The sequence below is a fragment of the Acanthaster planci genome, linkage group LG01 (genome assembly GCF_054643075.1).
Source record: "Acanthaster planci isolate LZ-2023a linkage group LG01, COTS_SCS, whole genome shotgun sequence".
NCBI classification, from domain to species: domain Eukaryota; kingdom Metazoa; phylum Echinodermata; class Asteroidea; order Valvatida; family Acanthasteridae; genus Acanthaster; species Acanthaster planci.
Genome location: NC_141777.1, coordinates 28,836,569 through 28,862,416, shown reverse-complemented (window position 1 = coordinate 28,862,416; position 25,848 = coordinate 28,836,569). Strand labels below are relative to the sequence as shown.

Here is a 25,848-nt window from a genome sequence, read left to right as displayed (position 1 = left end):
AACTTTTGGGGGGTTATCTCCAAAATAAGTGAAGAATACATATGTATTCCCCAATTTGTTGTAGCGATTCAAAAGGTGTACTTTCTACTGAAGTGTGCGAAGGGAGAGCAGCAGATACAAGACACTTGGCAAACTATTGAGTAAAAATGACATTTACAAACAGTGTCTTCTTCTTCTGGCTGGTACTTTGTTCCTCTTGGATGATGTCCCCTTCTCTGGTTCTGTATTTGGGTGGGCCACATTCAGCATGTTTCCTCGTAAATGCTTTGACGTCTCAAATGTGTTCTGGTTACGGATTGGGAAAACACACCCCTCGGTCTGAAGAGAACCTTGTAATAGTGTTTCTGTGACTTCAATACATGAAGCACAACTTTATTTACATGTTTCAATGACTTTCCACCTTCCTCAACGCAGTCAAAGAGCAAAATTTCACCACTTTGATTGCATGCTAAGGAAGATTTCCATATTTGTAAGCCACATGTATCATACTCTCTACATTTCCTTAAAGTAGATTCAACCGTATACTTGGTATTTGTGTTAAACAGCTTCTCTGGACAATTGTAGTGGTCAGGTTTTCTAAAATGTGGAAGACTTCTAGAAGGCTTATAAAGTAGCGGAGTACGGACTGTCCTGTCTATGTAACTCAGCCCTGAACAGAAAAAATGGAAAACACTGCAAGAGACATTAGTGCTAAAACATTGATGTTATTCTTTGATTAAATTTACACTTTCCTGGGGGGCTTGATGGATTTTGTCTTGCCTCACTGCCCATGTAAACAAATATGACCATGTCATTAGTCTATTGAGCTACGATGTACATCCTTACACAAGTGCGTTCTTGAGGCACAAAGACACAGACTCGTGCACATTCAGCTGAAAATTGGTCATGAATACTCCATACTGAGTGAGCAAAACAATGTACTCATGTGATGTGTCCTTTCTAGGCTCCTGTAAGACAACCTTACAGAACAATGCACAATTGCTGGATAGAGTCCACTGTCAAGAACTACTGAAGAATTGGAGAAACCAATCCTCGTGCTCAAGGCATAGCAACTTGTAAAGAATGAGTTTGTTTTTTACATGCAATCAAAACACAAAATCAGCCACAGCTTTCATTCTTCTCCTTAACGGCCACAGCAGACCAATATATTATGCATAACATTAGGCTGTTCAGACAAAGGATAATTTCCAATCATGAACTGTTGGTCTAAAATTATACGACCATTTCTTAAAACGTTTATAAAATATACATTATATACAGGGATGGACGGATAACTTGTATAGGTTCACAGCAGGAATGGTATAGGTTATGAGGAGCTCAACACATACTTGGTGTCACGCTTGACTGTCTCGGTGAAAAGACTGGCCAATTGTTTTCCCAAACTTGCAATTTGGAGTTTTGAAATGTTGAAGTTTTACAAAAATGAGACTGTCCCATCTAAAAACCACTTGTCTTGACAATCTTTGTGCATTATATGAGCCAACACTACTGAATCAAAAACTTTCAGAAAATGAATCCGTACGTGTAAGCTTATGTACATGCCCGTTCGGTACATGATTTACGGGAGTTTTTACGAAGCCCCAGCAGCTGTGGGCTCTTGTCGGGTGTCTAAGCCCGCTACAGTCAGGGAGAGCTGGGCTAGGTCTGGCAGCACAGGGGTACTACCTCTCTTGTCTGGGGCCTCTTGAAGCTTGGTTGCTTCGCTGTCAACTTGCTGGGTCAGGAAGGTACCTGGCTCGGAGGGGGGAGCACCTTCGATGGCAAGGCTGGAAGAGGTATCAAAAAAATTTTTAAGAATTTCATGTCTTTACATACCATGTTGGACACATGGAAGCTTATTCTGGGAGGCATGCTTGTCGTCATGGTGTGAATATTGACAAAAAATGGGCGATCTAGAATTTGCAGTTTTGTAACTCGCAATGCGTGTGCAATTGCATTAATACATTGTCTACACTAAATTATTAGTTTGTTGAATTTCATAATGCCCTGATAGAAAAACACCATTGCGAGAAACAGTCATTGAGTCCATTTAATTTCAATCTTATAAAGCATTTCAACTGCATGAGTGATATCAGAGGCTACCACATGGGCTTATGTGAAGGAGTAACAGGAGAAAACTAATCATGTGAATGGATAGCAGATTTTGTGACGTCTGGTTTCCCACCCCAGTTGGGCGCTTACAACAGCATAATAGTCTCTTCAAGGGACAGCAGGCCATTGTTGGTTAGTTTGACATCCAGCTTTCTTGGAGCACTCACCTGATGGAGTCCCTGCCACTGATGCTGACAGGAGGGCGGTGGGAGGCAGGGGGGCCTAGGTTGGAAGGAGGCTTGGCGCGCACCCTGGAACCGTTCATTTTAGCAAACAGCATTCTCAAGACGCGCTCCCTCTGCTCCCAGGTCAGATCACTCACGTCCACCTTGCCGCTCAGACCAGACCTGCAAAGAAAACACAGTGGCAATAAATCTTTCCAACAGGAGGTGGTGTCTCTGAACCATGCTGACCAAGTCATTCAGGAGGACGTGTAAACACAATCTGGCAATCTATGCTCCCAGTAGCGACTTAAAAGGTCTACATTGTTGAGTATTTCCCCAGTCTGCGGTGGTGGGCATGCATTTACACATAATCCCTATGTGTTTTGAATACCAGCAATGTTCTGGAAGTCCATGAAAGCAACTGTTTGTTGAACTTTACCGCAGCATAAAGTTTTGGCAGGGTCTTGGACCGATACAAAACTCCACTGCTGTGAGAAATATCATCATTTATTTATTTTATTCATTTATAAAGCACAAATTTCATATAGATATGTTCAAATGCGCTGTACAATGAAGACATTAAGCGTGGAACAATGAAAACATTGAAATATAGTTGAGCCGATGGCATACAAGGGCACCTCAGGCAGCTGCCAAACGACCCACATTCACCAACATCAGTAAAGAGGAGGCATTAACAAGCAGTTACAGTTTTTGAGGTGGGAGGAAAACCCCAGAAGATTGTTCTGGGTAAAACCCACAGAGTCAGGTAGGGACTGAAAACACAATCCACATGTGGACCGGGCCAGGAATCGAACCTGGGACCACAGAGGTGGAAGACGAGGAAAGAACTACTTTGCCAACCTGACACCCCATACAAGATTTTTGACTTCTAGATAAGGGGAAAATGCAAAATTAAACAAAGTGCTACTCAAAGTTGTGATCTTAGAGCAAGATTTATGGGCCCGATGAGCAAGCGTAATTATGCAGTACTTGGGGTCTTGCACTTACCAAGCCTCAGCAGCCTTGAGGTCTGAATACACGCTGTTGGTGCTCACATCGGATGCTTTAAAGGTTCTCACTTTGGGGTACTCTCCCTTGTTGGCGTGGGCATCCAGCATCTTCTGATGATACACGGCCGCCGCATCTTGCAGGTACTTGGCCCGGTTGGCCACAATCTCCTTCTTGACAACCTCCAGAGAGTCTAGGAAAAACTGCTCCATCTCAGTACGCTGTGTTGGAAGAATGTCATTGTTTGATTATTTTACATTCAATAGGAATGTTGTGTACGTACAAGGTTATTACACAAGTATGTGGGTGAACCAAAATTCTCTGTTTTCCTAAAGACTTCTTAACCACTTCGCTACGGAGGACTGCTACTACCACACCGTTGTGTGAGGATTAGTGCATACCACACATACAGTCTATTCACCATACAGCTGCTGGTTCAATGGGGCCTGCTGCTGGACAAAACCCTCTATTCAGGGCATACCACAGCCCAGCAGTCGCGGTCAAAATAATCCCGCTGTGAAGGGGTTAAGGAAGGAAAATGCCTTCAGTAAAGCTATTGCTATTTCCACCAAAAAGATCTTCCTCTTTCTTAGTAACAGTACTTCTGTCCACCAGCTGCAAGTGAGATACGGCTGGCTATCAGTATAACAATACAAGAATAATCCCCAGTGTTAACACGTTACAGGTACCTATGAAAATACCAAATAACTATTACCAAACAGAGATAAAAATCTTTTTAAAAGTACCAGGGCAAATAAAACCTGACACAAACCAAGGGTGATATTTCTTTAACTTTGGCCACCCACATGAAGAGTGTAGACAATATGCAAGGTCCATACCCTCAGCTTGGTGTAAATGCTAGTGGGGAGTTGGTTACCTGATCAAGGATAGTCTTGGCTAATCTCTTGACTTTCTTCATCTCTTTGCTCTGCAGCTCAATGGTCCTCATCAGCTTGGCGATCTCCACTTTGCCGGCCTCCGTCTCAACGTGGGCCTTCCTGACCACAATCTGCCTCTCCTGCTCAAACTCCCGCACTACGTGGCTCAGGGACACCTCCAGGCTCTGGATCTTGGCCTCGGTCTAAAGCAATGTGCCACAAACACACAAACTATGAGAAAACTGGTAAGTACTGTCACAAGTGTTACCAGTGCTGTGGTCAGTGTTGTAGTCGAAACCATCACAAGACCAGACACAAGACCAGGCACAGGACCATGCACAAGACGAGGCACAAGACCAGTCACAAGTAACAGGGTGAACAGTGACAAAGGAATGCTTTTGTTGCAGTTCATTTGAATAGCTTGTGACTTGAATTCAGACTGAATTCAATAGGTCTGATTGTAGTATTGAACAATCAAATGCTCTTATTCCTCTACAAATACTGAATAGAGGCACCAAGGTGGAAAAGGTCTCAAGCAAGAGCTGGGGGATTAGAAAGTCACTCTTCAGAGCTTAGTTATACAACCGTCAATGCAATTTAACAATTCACGAAGCAGCAGACCCTCTATTGATGTTTAGCTCTCTCTGCCCAGAACATAATGTCAGCAAACTGAGCTGAAGGGAGCACCCTCCGGTCAGACAATGCACCGAGCTGATAAAACTCTTACCGTACCTGTTTGAGTTGCTCCTTGAGCTTGGCGTTCTCCCTGACCTTCTCTTGTATCATCATCTCATTCAGCTCCTTGTCTCCCTTCAGCGTCTTGTTCTCCTTCAAGAGGGCATCTCTCTCCACCTTCAGGTCATCCGACTCCTTCATGTGGTAATTCAGTGCTTCGGTCACTCGGACGTTCTCCTTGTATACGGACCGAGTGGTCTCATCCAGCTCGCTGAAGGCAAAAGTGAAATTGTCATCAGCCTAAGAAATTCTGGAGCCACCATGTACCAGGAACTGCCTTTCAAAAATTTGGTAAATGAGTATCAACATCATCCAAAAACTGAGAAGCTGAAGATGTTTGTACTCTACATATTCAACCTTCTGCATACTTAAAGCCTAAACCCCCTTCGTTTTTAGGGATATAGTCAGACTGTTTCATTTTCCCACATGTACTGAGGTAATGTGTGGTCACATGTGGGAGTTGATCAGTAATGACAAAGGAACATCTTTGGCAGAGTCTTTTTGAAAAAAAAAATTTTTGGTGTGGATCAGTGTTGTAGTCAAATAGACACAAGACCAGGTCAAACAATTCACAAAAACAGACACTAGACTAGTCAAAAGTGACAGAATGAGGAATGCTTTGTTGCAGCTCAAGTTGTGACTTAAATTCAGACTGGAAGTCTGGTGATGGATTCGTAAAGTCTTGTGATGGATCTCAGAGGTCTTGACTACATTTACAAGTGTGGGACTTATACCCATCAGTATTAAACTAGTCTGCCTGACCTGATAGCCTCAGTGTGTGCCCTCTCGGCCAACTCAGCTATCTTCTGGCTGGCCTCTTGCTGCAGTCGGATCTTCTCCTCAAAGAACTTGTGCTCCATGCGCTGTAGCTGCTCTGTGTGCTCCTTATTGGTCAGGAACATCTCTTCCTTGATCTGAACAAATCAAGAAATTGCACAGCATCACCTTGTTGACACTGATCTCATGGTCCCCAAAATAATCAAGTATTGCTGAGAATATCTTGAGTAAGACAGTCCAGTCAACACAGGCAAGGCGTACAAATTTATTGATTTCATTTGGTTCTGAACAATAAAAAATTAATGGGAACTTCCACTGAAATTAGTCCACTTGATAACTTTACCACGACCATCGCTAATGTGGGTGCTATGGAGACGGGGGTGGGGGTTAGGGGAGGAGGGGAGACACTCCTCACAAGCTGTCCCCCAGAAATTGTAGAGAGAAAAAAGGACTTCTTTTACCTCATTTGGTGACATGATCGACTGATGACCCCTTCAGATAATGAACCCCCCTCCCATTCCCAGAACCATTCAGCTATTGGTCTTTGGGTTACATGTCGAAAACGGAAAGATAAACTGGTCTAGCTCGAGGTATAGTCAAAACTACGCAATAAAATTCTGTGTGTTCGGCAAAGACGAGAAAACGGCCATTAAAGTGAGTGTCATATAAAGCCCAACCACTGGTAGAAGTGATAGAAAAAAAGAAAGCGAAAGATTTCAAATGAACAAAGAAACTGGCCATACCTCATCCAACTCTTTCTGCATCTGTCCTCGTTTCCGTCGGAACTCCTTGACCAGTTTCAACTCGCTCTGCATCATCTTGACCTCGTCTGTCTTTTCTGCTAGATTTGTCTCCAGCTGGTTCAATCGTGTCGTGAAGTCTTCAATCTGCACAGTCAAATCATTTCTTTTTATTGTCTGAACTTGACCAGAAAAGGCACAGAACTACTTTGGAAAATGTGTAAGATTTTGAAAAACCAAAAGCTTCATTCTTCTGCTGATCAATGAAACTGTTGGCAATTGGTGCAAAACTTAACCCACCAGATGTGTTGGCCTATCAAGCATGACTACTGGTGAATTTACAACCAAAATGATGCTCTTAACACATGTGTGGTACCTCCTGTAACCAAAGACTTACAATTTGCTGCTTTTCTTTTCTTGATTCTCTTCTTGTGTCTTTCAGTTGTTTCTGGAGTTTAGCAATCTGAAAATGAAAATGCCACAAATTTGAGATTTTCATACCTCATACAAAATGCCAATTCAATCGGTGAGGAAAATGTGCAGACACAAAATCCGGCACATCACAACTTCAACCAAATAACTCTGCAATTGTAAATTACTCAGTTGGGCTTTGAGTAAGAACAATTACTTCTCCGTTTAACTTCTCCATTTACATTTGTCTTACAGAAACTAACACTCCTTATGATTCAGACAAAAATTTAGCAAATCTCTATGTTTTTGCCACTCGAAGATATCAACTGATCTAAATACTAAGTTATTCCTCCAAGCATACTGTCATTATGAGGAAAACAGGATGCAAGCATATTCAAAAGAATCCCACTTAAAGCTTCAAAAGTTTGTAGTGTAACAATATTGATATTACAAATACTTAGTTAAAAACAACAAGATGGAAACAGTATGCCCCTTTGACTTTGTCCACAGGGCATAAAACCTGAACCATTTCAGTTTGATGGAAAATTACTGTGCAGAAGTGCACAGCTTCCTTGAACTGAAAGGACCATTTTGTTCCTTCCCATAATGAACTTACCAAATCTTCCTTGGACTGGTCCTCTTTCTTCAAGTAAGTGATGACATCAATGGTGTCCTTCTCTGATTGCTGCATCTGCCGCTGCAGGGCTTCATTCTCCAGGGCCATCAGTTTGGCACTCTCACGGAACTCAAGCCGAGATTTTTCAGTGGCATCCAGGCGTGCTTCCCAGATTCGCGTGTTGGCAAGAGCCATCGCCGTGTCAGAGAACTTCTTGTCCTTTTTCTTCCTAAACATACAAGACGAAGAGAAAAACAATCTATGAGGCTTACTACATTTCACAACTGAGATAAATATTGATGTCTGAGAAGTTCGCCATGGAAAGATATTTTGTCTCTGTACTGTAATCCTAACTGTAATGTTTATGACGAATTCATCACAACACAGAATTTCAAACAAGTGGTAAAACTTGGATTGCCAAGCTGAAATATGTTAATATGCGGAGGAAAAAAACAAAAAAGTTGTATCTGTTACCTGAACTTCCATCTCGATGGAAAGAGTTCTGTGTACAGGGTCCATGGTTTTAAAAGGTTCTGTTGCTAATCTGCCTGGTTAATGAACCCCTTTTGATATCTCACTAACCCCCCCCCAAAAAAACCACTGCTTTTTAAACATGTACAGCTCATATGTCTACAGGGTCCACATAGTGTCCGGTGCAAGAAAGTGTCCAAGTGAAGTCTAGCACAGCTGTTCCTATGGACATTATTTAGCAGGAACAGAAAGTTTTTTTGGGAATTAGTAGGAGGGGATGGGAACAGGTCAACTCATACGCATAGCAACTCGTACACTGACCAAATTGTACACAAGCCAACTCGTATGCAAGCCAACTCTTATGCAAGCCAACCCATACGCAAGTCAACTCATACGCAAGCCAACTCATATGCAAGCCAACTCGTACACCAACCAACTTCTATATCAACCAACTCATACATCACATGTGAGATGCAAATACGCAAATAAATATGTACTAATGTAGCAATCTTGTAGAGCAGAAATGTACGTGAGGTGATGGGTTCCTCAACGGCATGGCGTGGGAGGATAATATCTGAAAAAGTACACCGAAAATTTCCGCAGCTTAAGTTCTACATGCATTTCCAGCTGCTGAGTATCCACACCTTTTTGAAATCCAGAACGCAATGCGTAAAAATGGACAAAGATGTTGACCGGAGAGGGATTTAATGTGCGTTCTGTCGAACATCTGTGCTCAGAGGGCACTGCCATCAGACGCCACTTATGTCCTGCTTCCTAAACACAGTGGGGAGTTTTCAACAAAATCGGACCAGTGAAAGGAACTTTATACATATGTTTGTGTTCAATAAATGGGAGCATCAAAACCCATATTATACTCCGCATATTCTCTGCCGACTGGGCCAGGGGAGTACGAGTTGACTCAGGTACGAGCCAACCTGGGTACGAGTTAACAAGGGTACGAGTTGACCCAGTTCGGGAAAACATGTAAACACAGGCATTATAATGAGAAAAAGGTTGTTCTGTGGTTTTTGTTTTGTGAAGATAGCAAAGTAACAGGATTAATATATTTGTCATTTTTATATTTACAAAATTTGTTTTCTCTAAGTTGCCAATAAAACTTTTAGGGTCTCGCTGAAAAATTAAGGTCAGTTGGGAAATCGCAAGCATTGTTTTGGCCTCTGCAAGTTGGAACTTGGATTCTCCGACTGTTTTTTGGTTCCTAAACATTGATGTTATTATTTGTTGCATTTAGGCCTAGGCCTCTGTTACTAAAGAACAGAATGAATGATAATCGGTGAGCTGAAGTAGAAATGGGGCGAAGTGGAGATGCGGCGAAGTGGCAATGGGGGATGTGGAGAAGTGGTTAGGGGCGAAGTGGAATTGGGGCGAAGTGACCGACACCCGACTGGGCTGATTTGGCCGCGCCTTCAAATTTAAGTAGGTCTACACAACTACAGTACAGGCCTAGGCCTATACTAATACTATCATTGACGGTATACAGGTACTTACCCCTTGCCTTTTCCCTTGCCTTTCCCTTTGCCCTTGCCTTTCTTTCCTTTCTTCGGTGGCATGGTTGCAGCTCCTTAGCAGGCCTATTTCGTTTCACCAAACCCAAAATCGTTTCCTAATTTCTAACTAAAAAATGTTCTCCCAGACCGACAATTGGAGAGTGATCTAGGCTAGGAGACGGTCTAACGTTAGTATTAGTAAATAGAAGAGACGAAGTTCACGATTTCACAGTTTGACAATGCGAGACCGACGATTTACGTAGTGACTTCCTTCATGTCCTTTAGGCCTACATGTTTTTAAGTGATGGTGAACAGGGCAATACAAGTCATGCAAGTCCAAACAACATGGAGCATTTTAAAACGGGGGTGATAAGCATAAAAGTTCGTACGCGGAAGAATTGATAAGCAGTAAACTAGTTTAGCGTACACGTTATTAGAGGCAGAGCTAGAGAGGCGCGGACCAGACTAACGTTGGCATGGCGACGTGGCACCGCACATTTCATGTATAACGCCCTCAGTTGAAGCGCTGAACATGTGGGACTGTGCATAACAACGTCGCGTATGGGGCACGTACACCTGGAAGGTAGTGCCACGTACACCATTCCCCAAATCGGACTACCGTAATAATCCTGCAACATCTTACTTGGAAGAAAACACATAACAGCCTCAATCAGTCTGTAAAATATTGAATGCTGTAGTTTTGGCGAAAGCAGAAACTATAAGAGTTCATTCACTTCGCACCTTTGGAGTTGTGGCATGAAAGTCAAGGCAACTGCATATTTGACACTAGTGACACCTGTGCTTGAGTTTGCAACGGCTCTACTAAAACCAATAAACAATCACTGGAAAGAGTCTAACGGCAGGCTGCCAGATTTTGTACCAACAACTACAGTAGGGTCGAGGGCTCTGTAACTATAGTTCCCTAATAAATAAGCTGGGTTGGGAAACTCTCCAGTCAAGAAGGAGAAACCAGAGACTTTGTATGCTCTACAAGATGAAATACGGATTGGTTGACGTATAACCCAGATGAGTTCGTCCAGCCTAACACAAGGAAAACTAGTATGGTGAATGACCAAAAATTTCTACACATTCGTCATAAGTCTAAAGCATTCCAGGACTCATTTTTCGTTACCACTATAAAAGACTGGAACAATCTACCGCTCTCGTTGTAAATAGTTCTTCCCTGGATGTATTCAAGTTCAAATGCAAGCTAAAGCAGCACCGCCAGCTAAAATGATTTGGTCTAAAGTAGCCTCAACTTGAGTTCCACACGCAGTGCGCTTCTCAGGAGTTAGCATGGATGTGTCTTGGAGGACATTTTGCTGACCAAACCATTCAGATTCACATCGCATAGTTAAACCATGGAGAAAGTTTTATTTCTCCATGGTTAAATGGACGCCAATTTTCTTGTGTGTAGTGTTTGCAGACGTGGGAGTCTCCATTAATGAACGGGTAAATCCAAAAGCAGCTAAAAATTTACCGACAGAAATTCACCAAAGGCGTTGTAAACTTGAATTATAGGAAGCTGGGTGTAAGATGTAAAGTGGAAAATAAATTGGATCAGCGTGAAGTTAAATTTTAGTCACGGAAAGGATTTTTCTTTGAAGGCGAAAACTTTGCAAATTCAAAATCGCCCGATATTGGTGAAAGGGATTTTCGTCAACAAAAAGTACGTATTCCACACGTTAATTAAACCTCCCATGTTTCAAGACATACTTTGTTCTTTGCTTATAACTATTTGTGAATTAACTAAGAATTGAGTATTTAGACTTTCATCGACGTGTAAACTCAGTAACGCGTAAGTGCGGTCATTAACTTTGCACAATCTCGAGCGCACGTGCATTATCATTATTTATAGGCTTCGTTCACAGACATGAGCCGACTGCGTTCCTGGATGATGCTACATTGTCGAGGAGGCGCATTACTCCAAAGTAAAATTCACTGAATACTCCTAGCCGTTGAAAACTGCTAGGAGAATGAGAACCTGTCGTGTCGTTTCCCACCCGTGACCCCGCAGATGTTGTTCGCTTACCAGGAACGCCCTGTAATCCATAGATTTTACGCAAGATAAATTACAAGATCCTCGATATAAGCTTTGAAAATGTTTTTCTCGATTTCACAAAGCAGTTGGGTCAAACATGAAATAAGTCTGTTACTCGCATATTTTATGCATAGTTCTGAAACTAACCGATCCACACATAGGTTGTGCCGCATGCCAAGCTAAAACTTTAAATTATGAATAAGGCATAAGCACAGGGGCGCCCTCTTTCGAATCTGTTGGATTTCGTTTGGGGGAAAAAATACACAGGCCGGGGTGCACTCCATGGGAGTTGGGACAGGACACTGTATTCAAATCGGAGGTGTCTACACATCTTTAAAGCTCAGAGTACAGTACGCTTTTATGAACAAAATTGAAACTACCAAAAAAAATTACTCTGACCTGTTCTCCATACACAGTTAGATTCTGATTGCCTCACAAAAGTGTACAGATGGTATCCAGAACTCTATTCATTATAAAAAGACAGAAGTAATAAACTCTAATGGCTCTGCTTAATCCCAATTAATATCTCCATTCTCAGCTTTTGTCCTCCTATGCATCAACCCACTCCACGCACGTCCCACTAACCCAACCCTTCAACAGCTTTTCTCAAACTTACATACATTTTCGTAAGTACACATACTAAGCACACTCTTCTGGGGCTCCCTCTCCTAGTCAGAACGAAGGGGGGGGGAATGATTATTTTCCTGTACGTGAATATTTTTACACAGATAAATATTTTCAAAGGCATTAATGGCCTCCTAACCATTGACCCCTGGTATGCAGCGTGTGCCCATTTAAAAATGACACAAAGAAAAGGAGGTTCCAAACTCCAAAATAAAGAACACAATACAAAAAAGGTCTCTCCAGCATCAAAATTTTATTTCAAAAGACATATCCAATTTCATGACCCTGAAGTCAATGTTGTTATTCAGAAAGAGTACCCATTGCACACAAGAGCTACAAAAAAACTTCAGGTACTGCTTCCAATTCACGAATGTGCACCTAATTGTTATCATTCATAGAAATTAACTACACAGGGGTGTGGTCACCTCCCCCAAGATGAACCCAGAAGTACATACAACTGTACAATATGCCATACTTCAATGCTAAACAGTGAAAAGCACATGTATGTGTTTATAAAATAGACAATGCATAATTAGCATGCAGGTTGTAAATTTACAATGGTACTGAGAGAATGGAACTAAAATTCTCAGCATTACTGCTCAGTTGTGCTTTTGGACAACAAAAGGAACAAAAAATAATAAAACAAAGCAATTAGATAGAAAGTCTGCCAATATCTTGAATGTGTTTTTAAAAAGACAATTTGGAATTTTTCAAAATTTCAAATAAACTTCATAAACAAAATGGGAGAGATTTGTCTTTGTTTACAGGTTTAATAGCTAGGAAAGAAGGAGGTGATAAAAAATGACATCATCGGGGGAAAAGGCGTACACGTAACAACCAGGCAAGCCGTAAATCCCATTATCTTGGCTACCCAACTGTCTCTGTCTGCCTGTAGTTACTTGTACTTTGTGATGGCAGCAGCCAGCTTTGCTTCTGAAGCCCCTGTAACGCTGTGCTCTTTCTGTGAGAGTGTAAAACACAAGAATAATATTTTTAAAAGTCAGAGTAAAAACGACTTTAATTGGAAAGTACTGAGCACCATGTGAATGCAGGAAAATAGAGGAAAAAACCCCAAGTCCCAAAGAGAGTTAAAATGTGCATACAAATCAAGTGAGGCTTGATTACCCCCCCCCCAAAGTTCTCCGGTTTCTAGTCAGCGCATGTGTCATGTATAAAATGATGTCCAAAAGCTGCCAAACTTGCTTAATCAACTGGAATCCTGGCACTGCGTAATTTCAACACGTTCTTGATGGGGTACGGTTGAGTAATATGTACAGCTAAAGAGTCCCTGTGGTCCCCCACATATTTCGTCGGGCATTCTTTTCAAATGACATCATTTTTGCATTATACATTTACATCTGGGAACTACACAAACAAGGTCGTCTTATGTCCTGTGTACATGTACAAACTGCAAATGCTTTTAAACAGTAAAAGTGCAGGGACCAGTCTATGTTAGTGTTGGTGGCGGCTGGCGTTATGTGCGCATGCAGTTGCGGTGGACAGCACATGGTACCCGCACATCATTTCCGAAAAAAAAAGTGAGGGTAAAAAAAAACACGTCGCTGCATCACTTTTGGAGCCAGCTGCTGACCAGAAACCAGAGACTTTTGGGGGCCTTAGACACTATGCCTTCAAATAAGCAAATGTCTGCATCAAGAAAAGATACATGCAAACCTTGCCAACTCTGTGTGGCCCTCAGAACAAAACAGGTACCTTGCATTGACTACGCCAGAACCATACAAGCTTTTCACCTCTCTCAAAATAGGTGTAGAGGGATTTGGGGGTCAGGGTTATTTGCAGCAAAAGAAGAGAAACAGTTGAGGAAACCATAAACAAAAATCCAAGAAAATCAACTAATTTCACAGAGCTTTCTTACCAACACGAAAAGGACAGATTGTCCACACTAGGTATGTAATGAAAGCATGTGTGTAAATAGAAGTCTATGACATTTTCCCCAAGACTGTGTATTGTCCTTTTAAACTCTCCTCTTAAACAGAAGTCTTGTAGCCAGTTAAGCCTGCCAGTGTTTTGCACTTTTGGTCATCAACATATTTTCTCTCACTGATGCTTATTCAGAGAGGAAAAAAAGGGGCAAACTTTGCCTACAGACCTTACTCACACAGAAGTCAGTTTCCATCTTATTTCCTGAATCTGTTTTATATATTTTGCACAGTAGCTTAAGATGGAACCAGATTTTTATGAAAGTAAAAAATTTAGACTGGTTCTCATCCTGTACATAGTCTCCAGACATCTTACAGTCCTGTCCTCTGAATGTAGAGACTAATAGCGGGTAATGAATCCGGCAGAATCCTGTCAGGTATATGTAATTTAGGAAACGATGCCTGCTCAAAGCAGAAATCAAGCAGGAGCTGATAGCATGTTTTACTTTTGCTTCTTCGTTGCAAAAATAATTTCACCATAAATTGTTTAGTTATCTAGAATTTAATACAATAACCACTGATTGAATAAATTGCCGCAAAATGACTTATTGATGACAATCACTGAAAAATAAATTAAAACACTGTGATCAACTGAGGCTTAGCAAGGATAGGCATTTGTGTTTTTTTCACTTCCCTGCTGAAAAGTGTTTCATGCTCAAGCAGTGCTATTGGCCTGACGATAACTTAACTATTCGATCAACATCCAAATTGACAGGGCTAACTGCACAGCTGTTAAACCGCAGTAAGCTACCGGTTCCTATATAATAGTGACTTCCTGCTCAGACCAGTGTATAGGACACAGCCTTGGGTGGTGTACTTCCAGCAAATTTCAAATCGTGGAATGATTTTCTTTGAGGCAATCTGTCTTTAAACAGCCTCCAAACTCCAACTGTTCACTCAACAATATTCAAACTATGATATCCCAAATGATGATTTCCAACGTAGACTGGGAACGAAACCAGGGATTGGGACTGGTGAGGAAGGTCACTAATGAAATTCAGAACCCTCTTCAAATGATTCAAATCTGTTACTTTCCTTTTTGCAAAAAATCTATTTCCTTTTAAGTTTCAACGGGAACAAAGGAAAAATTTCACTATGAAACAAATCAGTAATGGTGACGCTGGTAACATTGCGGTCAGCCGGTCACACTGACAGTGAGCTATTGGAATGAAATACACACCTTTCCATTCTTGTAAAAGAAGAAAGTTGGCATGGCAGATATACCGCAAGCTTCAGTTACCTCCTGGAAGATTTGAAAAAGCACGAGAACACCTTGCATCATACACAAAAACCAAATTTCATGGTGTAAAGGGGGCAGTTCTTATTGGCTAAAACATAAAACTCCAATCATGAAACTTGGCAAATAACCTCCTCGTAACCTTCAAAATTTACCAATATCCAATAACCCAATGGGAAATTCTTTGCACTCCAATGCTTAAGGGAATCAAGTCCCAGGGCCAGCACGCAATTGCATGCTTACAGTGGTTAGTGCATATTTCATGGAGACTGCAAGCAGTAAGCACAGCCAAAGACATATTACCTAGGAAGAAAGCTTTGCTTAAAGTTAATGACGTATCAATTGAAATCTCTAAGCACGCAAATGTTAACACAACCATGCCAAGTGCCGTACAGAGTACTCGGAGTACTTTAGGTGCCAAGTCCCAGGCCGAGTACAATTACACTGGTGATATTGCTGAAGCAGAGAGTATGAATACATTCAGGGCTAAGTATTGCGCCAAGTCAAAGTACTGAAGTCCAAGTCCAAGTACACATACATGCATAATACCAAGGTCTTAAACAAATGAAATGCAAAAGTGAACACATCTACATGTATAATACTTCAAACACCATGCAATTACATGTATCACGTTTGCCGAGTAGTTAGCACCTTCAATTTTCATTTTTGAAAAAAAAAAAGTTGCTTTAACCAATGTAAATATATCTGCAGGCGACAATTCTTAATAAATATAAGCAATGTAAATATATCTGCAGCCGACAATTCTTAATAAATATAACCAATGTAAATATATCTGCAGCCGACAATTCTTAATAAATATAAACAATCACACCACTATACACAATGCTACTCAGGTAATCACAACAGGAAACTGGCGAACAATGTCCGTATATCATGTAGTGAATGTGCATGATGCATGTAGAGTGGTGGACAATAACCTCATGCGGCAACAGGAAATTTGTGGAACACAGAAAACACATAGACATCAAGTTCTGTGAATTAACTTGCAGATAGCTTCTTTCAACATCGATGTTTTTACGACGTGCAGCTTTAGAGATGCGTGCATGTACATGTATGGTGAAGTGTAATGAAGACTCAAAAGACAACAGGAATTTTTCCAATCTTTTTAAAATTTATTTCTCCTAATTTGCCAATAAACATTTTAGGTTCGTGCCGAAAAATATTTTCAGGGTCAGTCAGAAAACTGGAAGCAGACCTTTGTTTTTGGCCTAAAAAAATTGTATATCGGAAAAAAGCCTACAAATTCAACTATGAAAAGGCTACGAAAAATGCAACAAACCCTCTGTCAGTGTCAGTCCACGTGCTGCGACGCTCATGGAGCATAAGCTTGGCTTACTGTATATCAGCGCTACCATTTTCCTAGAGTAAAAGCTGCAGAGGCAGAAACTAGACTAGCTGAAAAGCTCCTTGTAGTTGTACCCAGGGCACGGTAAACATTCTGTACGTTACAGACTACAGAGCGAAACCACTGTGTGGCGTAGCCTTGTGTTCAAGGCAATCTTCGCTTGTTAGCCAAAGCCCAAAACCCTGATTGATGAAAAAGTGAAGTACTTGAATTTTTCTCAAGTACAAGAGTTGAGTACCGAGTACCTAAGGGTCGAGTATGCCCAAACTCCAAGAACAAAGAATTGAGTACGGGCCAAGTACATGCACACTGTACATGACCAATGATTATTCGAGTACTGATAAATGAGTATGGGCCGAGTACTCTGGTGTACTCGAGCTGTACTCAAGTACGAGTACTCCAACACTGTGCAACAGTGCTTAAGGTTAGCAAATTTTTTTTGCTAAAGAAAGCACGACTTTTCTGCTAACTGTTGAGCAGCTCTGTGAAATTGGGCCTGGTGATGGGCAGCAGAGTTGGCTGATTTAAATCATCATGGTGGGTGGTACTTTTTACATAATCCTGCAGAGTCTCTGGGTCGATTCTGACATATCTGGGAGGGTTAATACTTGCAGTCTCTTCAATATGAAGAGCATTCAACTTAAAGATTACTGCCTGTTGGGAGAGGAGGGGGTGGTTGTCACATTTTCAAGACTCTATTAAGCTCCACCCCAAAGTTCTCTAACCAATCACAGCGATATATCTGAGTGTGCACAAAATCGGACATTCATCATGGCCAAGTGTGGCAGACATGCAAATGGCATTGCAGTGATTGGACAGAAGTGGTTGGTGCTTACTGGAGTGGTTGGAAATAAACCGTGCGGCTCTGAGATAAGGATAAGGATTAGGGAAGCACAATAATGTTCTTACCGATACTTCATCCACATCCACTTTGATAAACATCACGTCCATGTTGCTTTTGGCCATTTCCTAAAATCAGAAAGATCCTGCATCACTTTACTGTTTCTACTTCGTTACTGTGAATATTTCTCAGGTTATGTGACACATATCAGGCTCATTCCTGGCAGAGTGGATGTGCAACAACTAATCTGAGGAGCCACCGTAACTGTGGTAGCATGCATTCACACATATGCGTTCTTGAGCTTGACACAAATATGCTCTTGGCAAATCTGGACAACCTATTGGTCGAGGAGGTGTAAAGCACGCTTACCACTTGCCACACGCGCTGTGCCACTGCAATATATGGCCTCTAATTCTGGTTACCAAATGACGTTATACACGCAACTCAGGAGGTCTACTACTGCCAATGTTGTAACTTCAGGCACATAGCAGGAGGCCTTCAAAGGCCGTGTCCAAGTTACTCGGATACTGCGAGATAAAATATGAACAACTTGAACCGACTGGTTGGCATTTGCCATGTTTGCGATCATTTACCATGGACGCCCATACTACTGTTGACTGCAAACCACTTAATTCGACATAGTCTCTGTTGGCCCTCTGGTGTAAGCACGTAGCAATGCTGACCTACGATGGAACTGTTTCTCAAGTCTATGCAAACATGCAGTGTTAAACGTTATGTCTCATTGCTTAGAATACTATGGTTTGTCTTGTGTGAGCTAATGTGTTGTTGCTGCCAGGTACGTTTCACATAATTACTTACTTGAACTTTCGGACCTATCATTTTGCATGGACCACACCACTGAGCATAGAAATCCACCACCAGCAAAGTGTCTCCGCACTCGTTCACATACTTGTCAAACTCCTCCTAGAATTCATTAGGAACAAATTTTGTGATAAGATTCAATTGATAACTTCAAATATTCCTGAAATATACCTTTTTGTCATTCTCTTAATTTAATTCTTATTCTATTCACAGCTACAAATACAGATTGACAGAGACTCAAGAAGAAAAACTGGAGTTGGCAGCAAACTCCCAAAAGCAAAGCCTCTGATAGAAAGTATAAAAAATATTAACAGAATATGTGATCGACATACATGTATGTAGTAGCAGTCTGAAATATCACCTGGGGAAATATTTGGGAAATTCAGTGCACTCAATAAGACTCTACTGATGTGTCTGCACAAGGTGACACAGCATACATAATTCAGAACTGAATAAATCTGAGTGCAAAACAACAAGAATACAACCCGTGAGTTAGCGTGAGGACACTCTTGGTTAGAAAAGAATATACATGTATGCTCTTGATCCGAGAGTAATGCGCATGCAATGTTTTCCTATACTATGGAGTGTCAAGAAAGGCATACATGTCTGAATGCACACTCTCGGTCCCCCTGAACACTCACTGTGCATGTTTTGTCACTGTGCCTGAGAAAAAGAGCTACAGTGCACCGGGGACTGGTTCACCATGACGTTAAGGTCCAATAATATCCACGGCTTTATAGTGTCTATAACCCCTTCGCTACAATCATTACGGCATTTTAGACTGGTTGCTGTCTACTTACATGTATATTTAATCAATCTAGGAAGAGTTCCATATCTGGCCATCATCTTACCTCGTGCACAAAGTGTTCAGGTCATGACAGTTTTCAAGGAAAACTTGACATTTTTACGGTGCTTAAATTGTTTCTTTATCAGCTTTGCCGTTGTTGGTACTTATATTATGGATGATAGGTGGCGATCTGATACGGAACTCTTTTCCAATGCTCTAACTATGAGCCTTGGGCTTGACCAAGAGAGGGCGCAATTTTTCCAGCAATGCAGGCTCCTTTGGCGCATGGAAACTTCACTGGTTCACAAATGACCATGGAATGAAGGTGTTATGGTCATGTCACTACCAACAAAATCAATTCTCCCCAGAAACATAGCTCTTTTCACCCAATGAGAGGGTGCTCAGCTCAAAGTGGACAGACTTTTGAAAGTTATATTTTGGCTTCCGTAAGGCCACGAGAACGAATAATCCGGATTTCCGTCCACCGCCCGCATACTGCTGAAACAGCCGCCAAAAAGTTTCATTATTTTCCAAAAAGTTATTATTTCAGAAAAATTTTTGTTTTTCCGATCGGGAATGGTTACAAAATGGTTGCAAAGTAAATTGGGAGTTCACAGTGCGGCCGTGTACAAATGGCGTGATGCAAGACAGACTGAAAACTAGTCTACTTTCAAGGTTGCTTCCCTTTGCATGGACACATACTCGCTATCAATCTGCAGTATGTACACCAACTAATGAATATTGAAAAAAAAAGCCTCATGGGTTTTCAGAATTGCCCGGATGGAAATCCGCGATGTTCATTCTCATGGCCAAACTAGGCCTATCCGTCTACAGCTACTGTACTGAGCCTGAGGGGAAGGGGTGCTACAATATGGCCTAACAGTTAAAGGCTAAACTAAATGTGTCTGTGTCCTAGGTCAAACGTTCTCTTCTAACTGCTTCTTTTTATAATTTTAGTGTCTTTTCTTGGTTCTCTTTTGTTAAACTGTGAAATTGGTCTATCTGTAAACTTTTCCAACTTCAATTCTTTCTGAGCTTTTGATGTTTCTTATTGACAATTGTTTGATGTCAATAAAGGTATTTCGAACATCATACAACTTGCTGAAGCAATGTCAATAACTTTTTTAATAGGTCCTATAAAATTCCAAAAGACACACATGAATTATATGGTGGAACCTTCATGACATGCCGTCAGACCCTGTGGCTAGGCAGTAGTGCAGTCCTATCTAGTCTTTAACGGGAAGCTTGGTGGGATTAACACTAAAATTAGCCTATTTTTTCACTCAATTAGGCCTAAGTAAGTGATGATCCAGAACTGTCGATCACGCACGATGACTGTGCATGTTTATATGTTTGGCCGGGCTTGTAAGGCCAACCATGGAGGAAGGAGTCTTCCATGGGCCAACACAACAGGTGATTAAGTGCTGGGTAAAAACACCAGTTTTAAAAGCCTACCTTGCTTTGGATCTCAACTACCTCACCCTTGGGCGTTACTGCAGACATTTTTATAACGGTGAGCTACTTTTACGATGGTGAGACTTCCAAAAAATGAGCCAGGAAGAAGCTAGCTGCGCATTCAAGCATTCAACTTCGAAGGAGGGGAAAAACGATGACTCATGCATGCAACCTTGCAGCACAGACAATACTGCTACACTAGTGCTAGGCCTAGCGCTAAACGTTGGTAAGTGGCGCGAAGTCCGAAAGGCTGGGGTTGCGGCTGCGGCAAGGTCGTGTGTGATACCAAGCCGCAGTCGTGTGATTCGGATATTGCTGGTACCCACGGGGGGGGGGGGTATATGTCAATTATACATAGCGCTTACGAATGTGTTTATGCACTGGCGATAGACAAGTTCCCGTGACTTTTGACTAAAATTGGTCATCTGTTTTTCTGCTATCAGAACTGCAGAAGAGCAGATTTTACGTCTTTGTAACATGCAATTTGCACCTTTTCTGCTACCTCAAAACAGAATGAATATTTTATTGTAAGGCATTTTTCCACTTTTCTGCTCCTAGAAAAGCAGTTTTACTTTTCCTCTTTATGCTGGCGGCCGAAAAGTGGCCAGCTGCTTTTTTACCTGTCAAAAAGCAGAAAAGTGAATTGAACGTTTTTGATGACAATCGTGAATTTAACTTTTCTGCTTTTGTGATACCGGAGAAATACAGTTTTACAGCTATCATCCAATAGACACACAAGCTTGCTGGGGCCATGGAAAACATGTGAGTCTTTCATTGCAAAAGATAGGGTGGACTGTAATTATTGGTCATACGTCTTCAATCCCCCAGAAAGGAAATGGCCATGACCTGAGGTTCACGGCCCCGTTCATGTCCCTTGGAAGGCAGAAAAGCAGATGGTCACTTTTTTTCTGCAGCCGGCCTATGTAACATCTGCTTCTCCGGTATAAAAACAAAACAAAACAAAACAAAACAAAAGCAGAAAAGTAGAATTCACGGTGTTTGTCGAAACGTCCGATCCTCCTTTCTGCCTGTTCGAAAGGAGAAAAGCAGAAGACCAATTATCGGCTGCCAGCAAACGGAAAAAAATCAAATTTGCTTCTCTTGAAGCAGAAAAGCAGGAAAGTAGGAAAATGCATGCAAATTACCAAAGAGTGTTTGTTCTGCATTTGAGGTGGCAGAAAAGTCAAACATTGCATTTTACAAAAACATAAAATCTATTTTTGTACTATTCTGATGACAGTGAAGCAGATGGCCACTTTTCGTATTTCATACGGGCGGGGTATAATGATGGCCACAAATTGGATTTTTATGACTTTTTCTGTGGGGTGAGGCTACATTAGAGGCTTAAACATGTTTTTGTGAGGAAAGAAGAAACAAATCTACAAAAGGGTGTATTTCTCTCATTAAAAATTAAAAGGGCTCTTTTTTTGCCCACTTCGGTTGGCCCCCGGATTCGCCTTTGCCCAAGATATATAGGTCGACTGACAGACGAGGTCTCCAAAATATGAGCGCTTCCTATCCAAAAGCTTCAGTTGAAAACATTGACCTAAAATAACATCACGAAAGCACGCATGCACAATCTCGAGATCAAGGTTGTTTCCGAACTCAAAACGAATCGAGCACCACTTATGAGATACAGCTGAATGCGATACAGGTGATAGAAATTGTCTTTTTAAAAAATCGCCAGTAATATTGAATATGAGTCACACTTGCAATTCCGACCAATTAGCAATTAAGGAATATCAGTTGGTGACGCGTGGAGGATGAGCCCAATTTAAGACAGGACGTGTTCAAAATTGTGTAAATTTGGCTAGGTGTAGATAAATCCTGTCGCTTTTCGAGGTCAAGTGGGTTTTCTTTTACAATCAGTAGCTGTTTCCATCAAGCCTATACCGGTTCTCAAAGTATAATCGTAGACCTCATTAAACTGAAAACATTCCTGTCAATAATTCTGACTTTTAAGTGCTTGTAATTTGATACCTGATGACGTCACATTGAGTCACAAAGAGCACCTACATGTCCCGACATCAATGTTTATGTTAGAAAGAGATTCCAGATTAATATCCAAAACTGTTTGGAAGATTATTGACCCAAGAGAGGCTGTTTTAAGCCTTTAAAATGTACCTGAAGGTTCACCCTTTGTTAACCCCATCAGAAGCAGAGGTCAAACTATTTTGATATCATGACCAAATTGTTACCTAACGTCACGGTCCGTCATATCCCAAAATGTGAACACCATAATTAAATCAGTTCATGAGATGCAATTCACAGAAGTTGATCTTAATTTTCCTGGACGTAAAATCGCTTGTAATTTTACTCATGATGTTGGTATCTGATCACCATACAAAATAACCTCTGCCATAAAGACGCCTTTCCGGTGCCCGATCATTTAACGACATTACTGAGAAGCAAAAACGCATAGAAAACCAACAGACGATGCACACTGAACCCAATCAGGATGAGACTCTGACTGTGACATGCCAAAATGCAAATCTCACTACGGAAATGAAAAGGAAAACATAACATCCTTCTTGGGCTATCCAGCTGCCATTTATGCCTTGAGTGGTATACTGTTGCTTGATTCCGGTGCACCCAAACACACTACCTCCGTGGCTTTTGGATTGGGGCTTAAATATAATTTTATACGTAACTTCAGCATCCGTATGTACTATGTAGGGTCGTGGGCACAAAGGGAAACAAATAACTTTAATCGAGCTGGCTTGCGTAGTGTAATGAGCACAAAAAGGATCAGCATTGTGGGCGTTTTTGTTTCGAATCCCAAGAGGGCATGTTTAAAGGTCCTTTGTAGTTGGAAAATATCAATTTTTAAACGATATTTGTTATATTTACTGCCCATAGTTGTACATATGGTTTATTTTTTAGGGGTGAAAGCTCACTTAGACACGTTGTTGATAAGGGTATACCGTCCATAATACATTGCTGCCCCGTTCTGAACGGGCTTTTTTTCTCTGTAAAAGCCTGGATTGTAAACAGCGGTGAGTGGTCATATCGGTTGCCGATGAATACTTCTGCCCTATACGGACGATCGCATCCTGTGGTGCGACGCGACAATGCGATGGCACTAAGCGGCTGTGTGCCGGTAGGGGTGCAAGTGGCTACGGATCCCAGCAACATGTGCCGCACTTGCGACATTTCCGAACTCGAATTTTGGCTTAATAACTTTCAATCTCTAAACGGCTTTACCATTAAAGGCAAATTAGTTCCATCTTTGCCCGTCTATTCGGACGCCAGCGATATGGGCTACGATGGTTACGTCGAAGATCGCCCTAACATTAAGTTGAACGGTGTCTGGACCCCAGTTGATAGAGAGAAAAGTTCTACCTGGCGTGAATTTGCCGCAGTGCGGCAGATTTTGCACGATTTAAGAGACGCCGTGTCGGGCAAGAATATCAAATGGGTAACCGATAATTCTAACGTCCCAACCATTGTTCAGTGCGGCAGCACCAAACCTGACCTACATGAAGTGGCAATTGAAATATTTCACCAGGCTAAAGAGATTGCCTGTGTTCTGTTCCCCGAATGGTTGCCTAGAAAAGAAAATAAACTTGCAGACCAAAGCAGTCGAATTCGAGATTTTAACGACTGGTCTATTGACCCGGTATCATTCCGTTTTCTTAATAATCAGTGGAGCTCTCACACAGTCGATCGCTTTGCTTTACCTCACAACGCGAAAGTGAAATACTTCAACTCTGGGTTTTTTTGTAGCAGTACGGCCAGCGTTGATGCGTCTTCTCAAAATTGGTCCGGCGAGAACAATTGTCTTTGTCCCCAGTATCATTGATCATTCAGGCATTCAAAGGAATTCTCCCTGATAAGGCGACCGGCACTTTAATCGTGCAGCACTGGCCCACTTCGGGCTTTTTGGCCAATTATTTAGCCAGGCGGTATGCACTTTCACAGCAAGGTAAAAGATTGGAAATGGATGAACATTTCATTTACCCAATCTTCCTTGGGTACAGATTCCGTGTCTTCAGACCCCGTATTTTGCTTGTATAGCAGTTCGTTTTGATTCCTCTACAGGCCTTCGTTCAACTTTGGTTTTTGTGTTTCCAAACGGAGCAATTGCCCGCGGTCCTTTCTTTCCGCTTGAATATTGATATCGTCGTGTTTTTTTCGACAGTTTGAATCTATGGCCATTTTCGGCCGGTGTCGAATTGCGATCTAACGAATAAGCGACCCGATTAGTGGTCCGCTCGCTTGCTAAGTGTATTATGTGCATGACTTGTATTCGATAATCATGGTTCCTTACTCTTTTCGACCTTTTCCCCTTTTTTGCGTTCTCAGCGAGGTAGGCAACTCTTCCTACCACAACGTGCTCCAAACTGCCTGATTTGTTGCTCTCTCATTTACACATGATGGGGATATAGGAAAGAAAAGAATTTTCTTTCGGAAGAATGGAGAAAGAAAGAATGCTCTCATTTAGTGACGGATTGATACTCCACTGCCAAGAGATTTACCTCGTTGAAGTGTACTGCAATCTGTCACCGAATGAAATGATTCTTACCAATGAACTAAAACGTTTATTATTATTTTGCTCAGTAACGTACAGCGAAAATGACTTCTATTCAGGGCACACCGATGTGCATTGTTGTCAGGAGCAGCTTTTCCTGTATTACAAAGACACAACCAGCACCATTCCTGCACATCCCTTGGATCCTTCTAGGAAGGTGAACATCAATAGGTTCTTTTTCCATTTACAACTCACCCAGCGAGGGAAACAAGCAACCCATGAACCATTAACGTTACCCTGGGATGAACGGATATTAGACAAAGCAGGTTTAAAGAAGGTTGTTGACGATAACGAAGCAGAGGCTGCGTTTTTATTTGACGGCTTAGATGAGATTCCACCTGAGGTTCTGAAATCTCCTGCTCCAGAAGACGGATATAGCATTCAGGACGTCATATATAACAGAGTCTTGAAAACAGTCACGTAAAAGTGACAACCAGACTGCACATGGTTGACTTTGTCCTCGTTCAAAACCAAACGTTCAAAGTTACAGCGAATACATCTGGCGTATTTTGCTGAAAACGCCGGCTCAGCAGAAAGACTGATATCGACACTGAAATCCATTCAGTCACTGAAAACTATTTCCCAAATACCAATGGTGGTGCTCTTTATGTGCATGATTTGGGAAACCTTTCGAAATTGCCCGAAAGGCTGACAGCTCTTATTTACACGGAGTTTGCCGATGTTCTTGTCAGTCGACGATGCAATGAAAGTGACAATAAGAAGCAGTTAATGATATCGGTCCTGTACAGGGAATAGGAAAAGGCGCTGTCAACGGGTCCTAACGGCGAAAGGCTCATGTTCTCCC

The 25,848-nt window shown here is 41.7% G+C and overlaps 2 protein-coding genes across 2 annotated transcripts; both read right to left on the bottom strand.

Annotated features, from left to right (window-relative positions):
* Positions 1-810: 810 nt before the first annotated feature.
* On the bottom strand, positions 811-9,823 carry bbof1 (basal body orientation factor 1). Its single transcript, XM_022247459.2, has 10 exons — positions 9,401-9,823; positions 7,421-7,649; positions 6,791-6,856; positions 6,397-6,540; positions 5,639-5,790; positions 4,874-5,087; positions 4,141-4,344; positions 3,264-3,484; positions 2,259-2,438; positions 811-1,766 (listed from the first exon to the last, which is right to left on the bottom strand). The coding sequence occupies exons 1-10, from the start codon at positions 9,460-9,462 to the stop codon at positions 1,571-1,573; spliced, it is 1,668 nt and encodes a 555-aa protein (XP_022103151.2). The 5' UTR covers positions 9,463-9,823; the 3' UTR covers positions 811-1,570.
* A 2,475-nt stretch (positions 9,824-12,298) lies between these two features.
* On the bottom strand, positions 12,299-20,734 carry LOC110985974 (uncharacterized). The gene is made up of 5 exons (XM_022247515.2): positions 20,513-20,734; positions 18,268-18,372; positions 17,517-17,576; positions 15,185-15,247; positions 12,299-13,025 (listed from the first exon to the last, which is right to left on the bottom strand). Exons 1-5 carry the CDS (start codon positions 20,558-20,560, stop codon positions 12,960-12,962), a joined length of 342 nt encoding a protein of 113 aa, XP_022103207.1. The 5' UTR covers positions 20,561-20,734; the 3' UTR covers positions 12,299-12,959.
* Between the last annotated feature and the right edge of the window lie 5,114 nt (positions 20,735-25,848).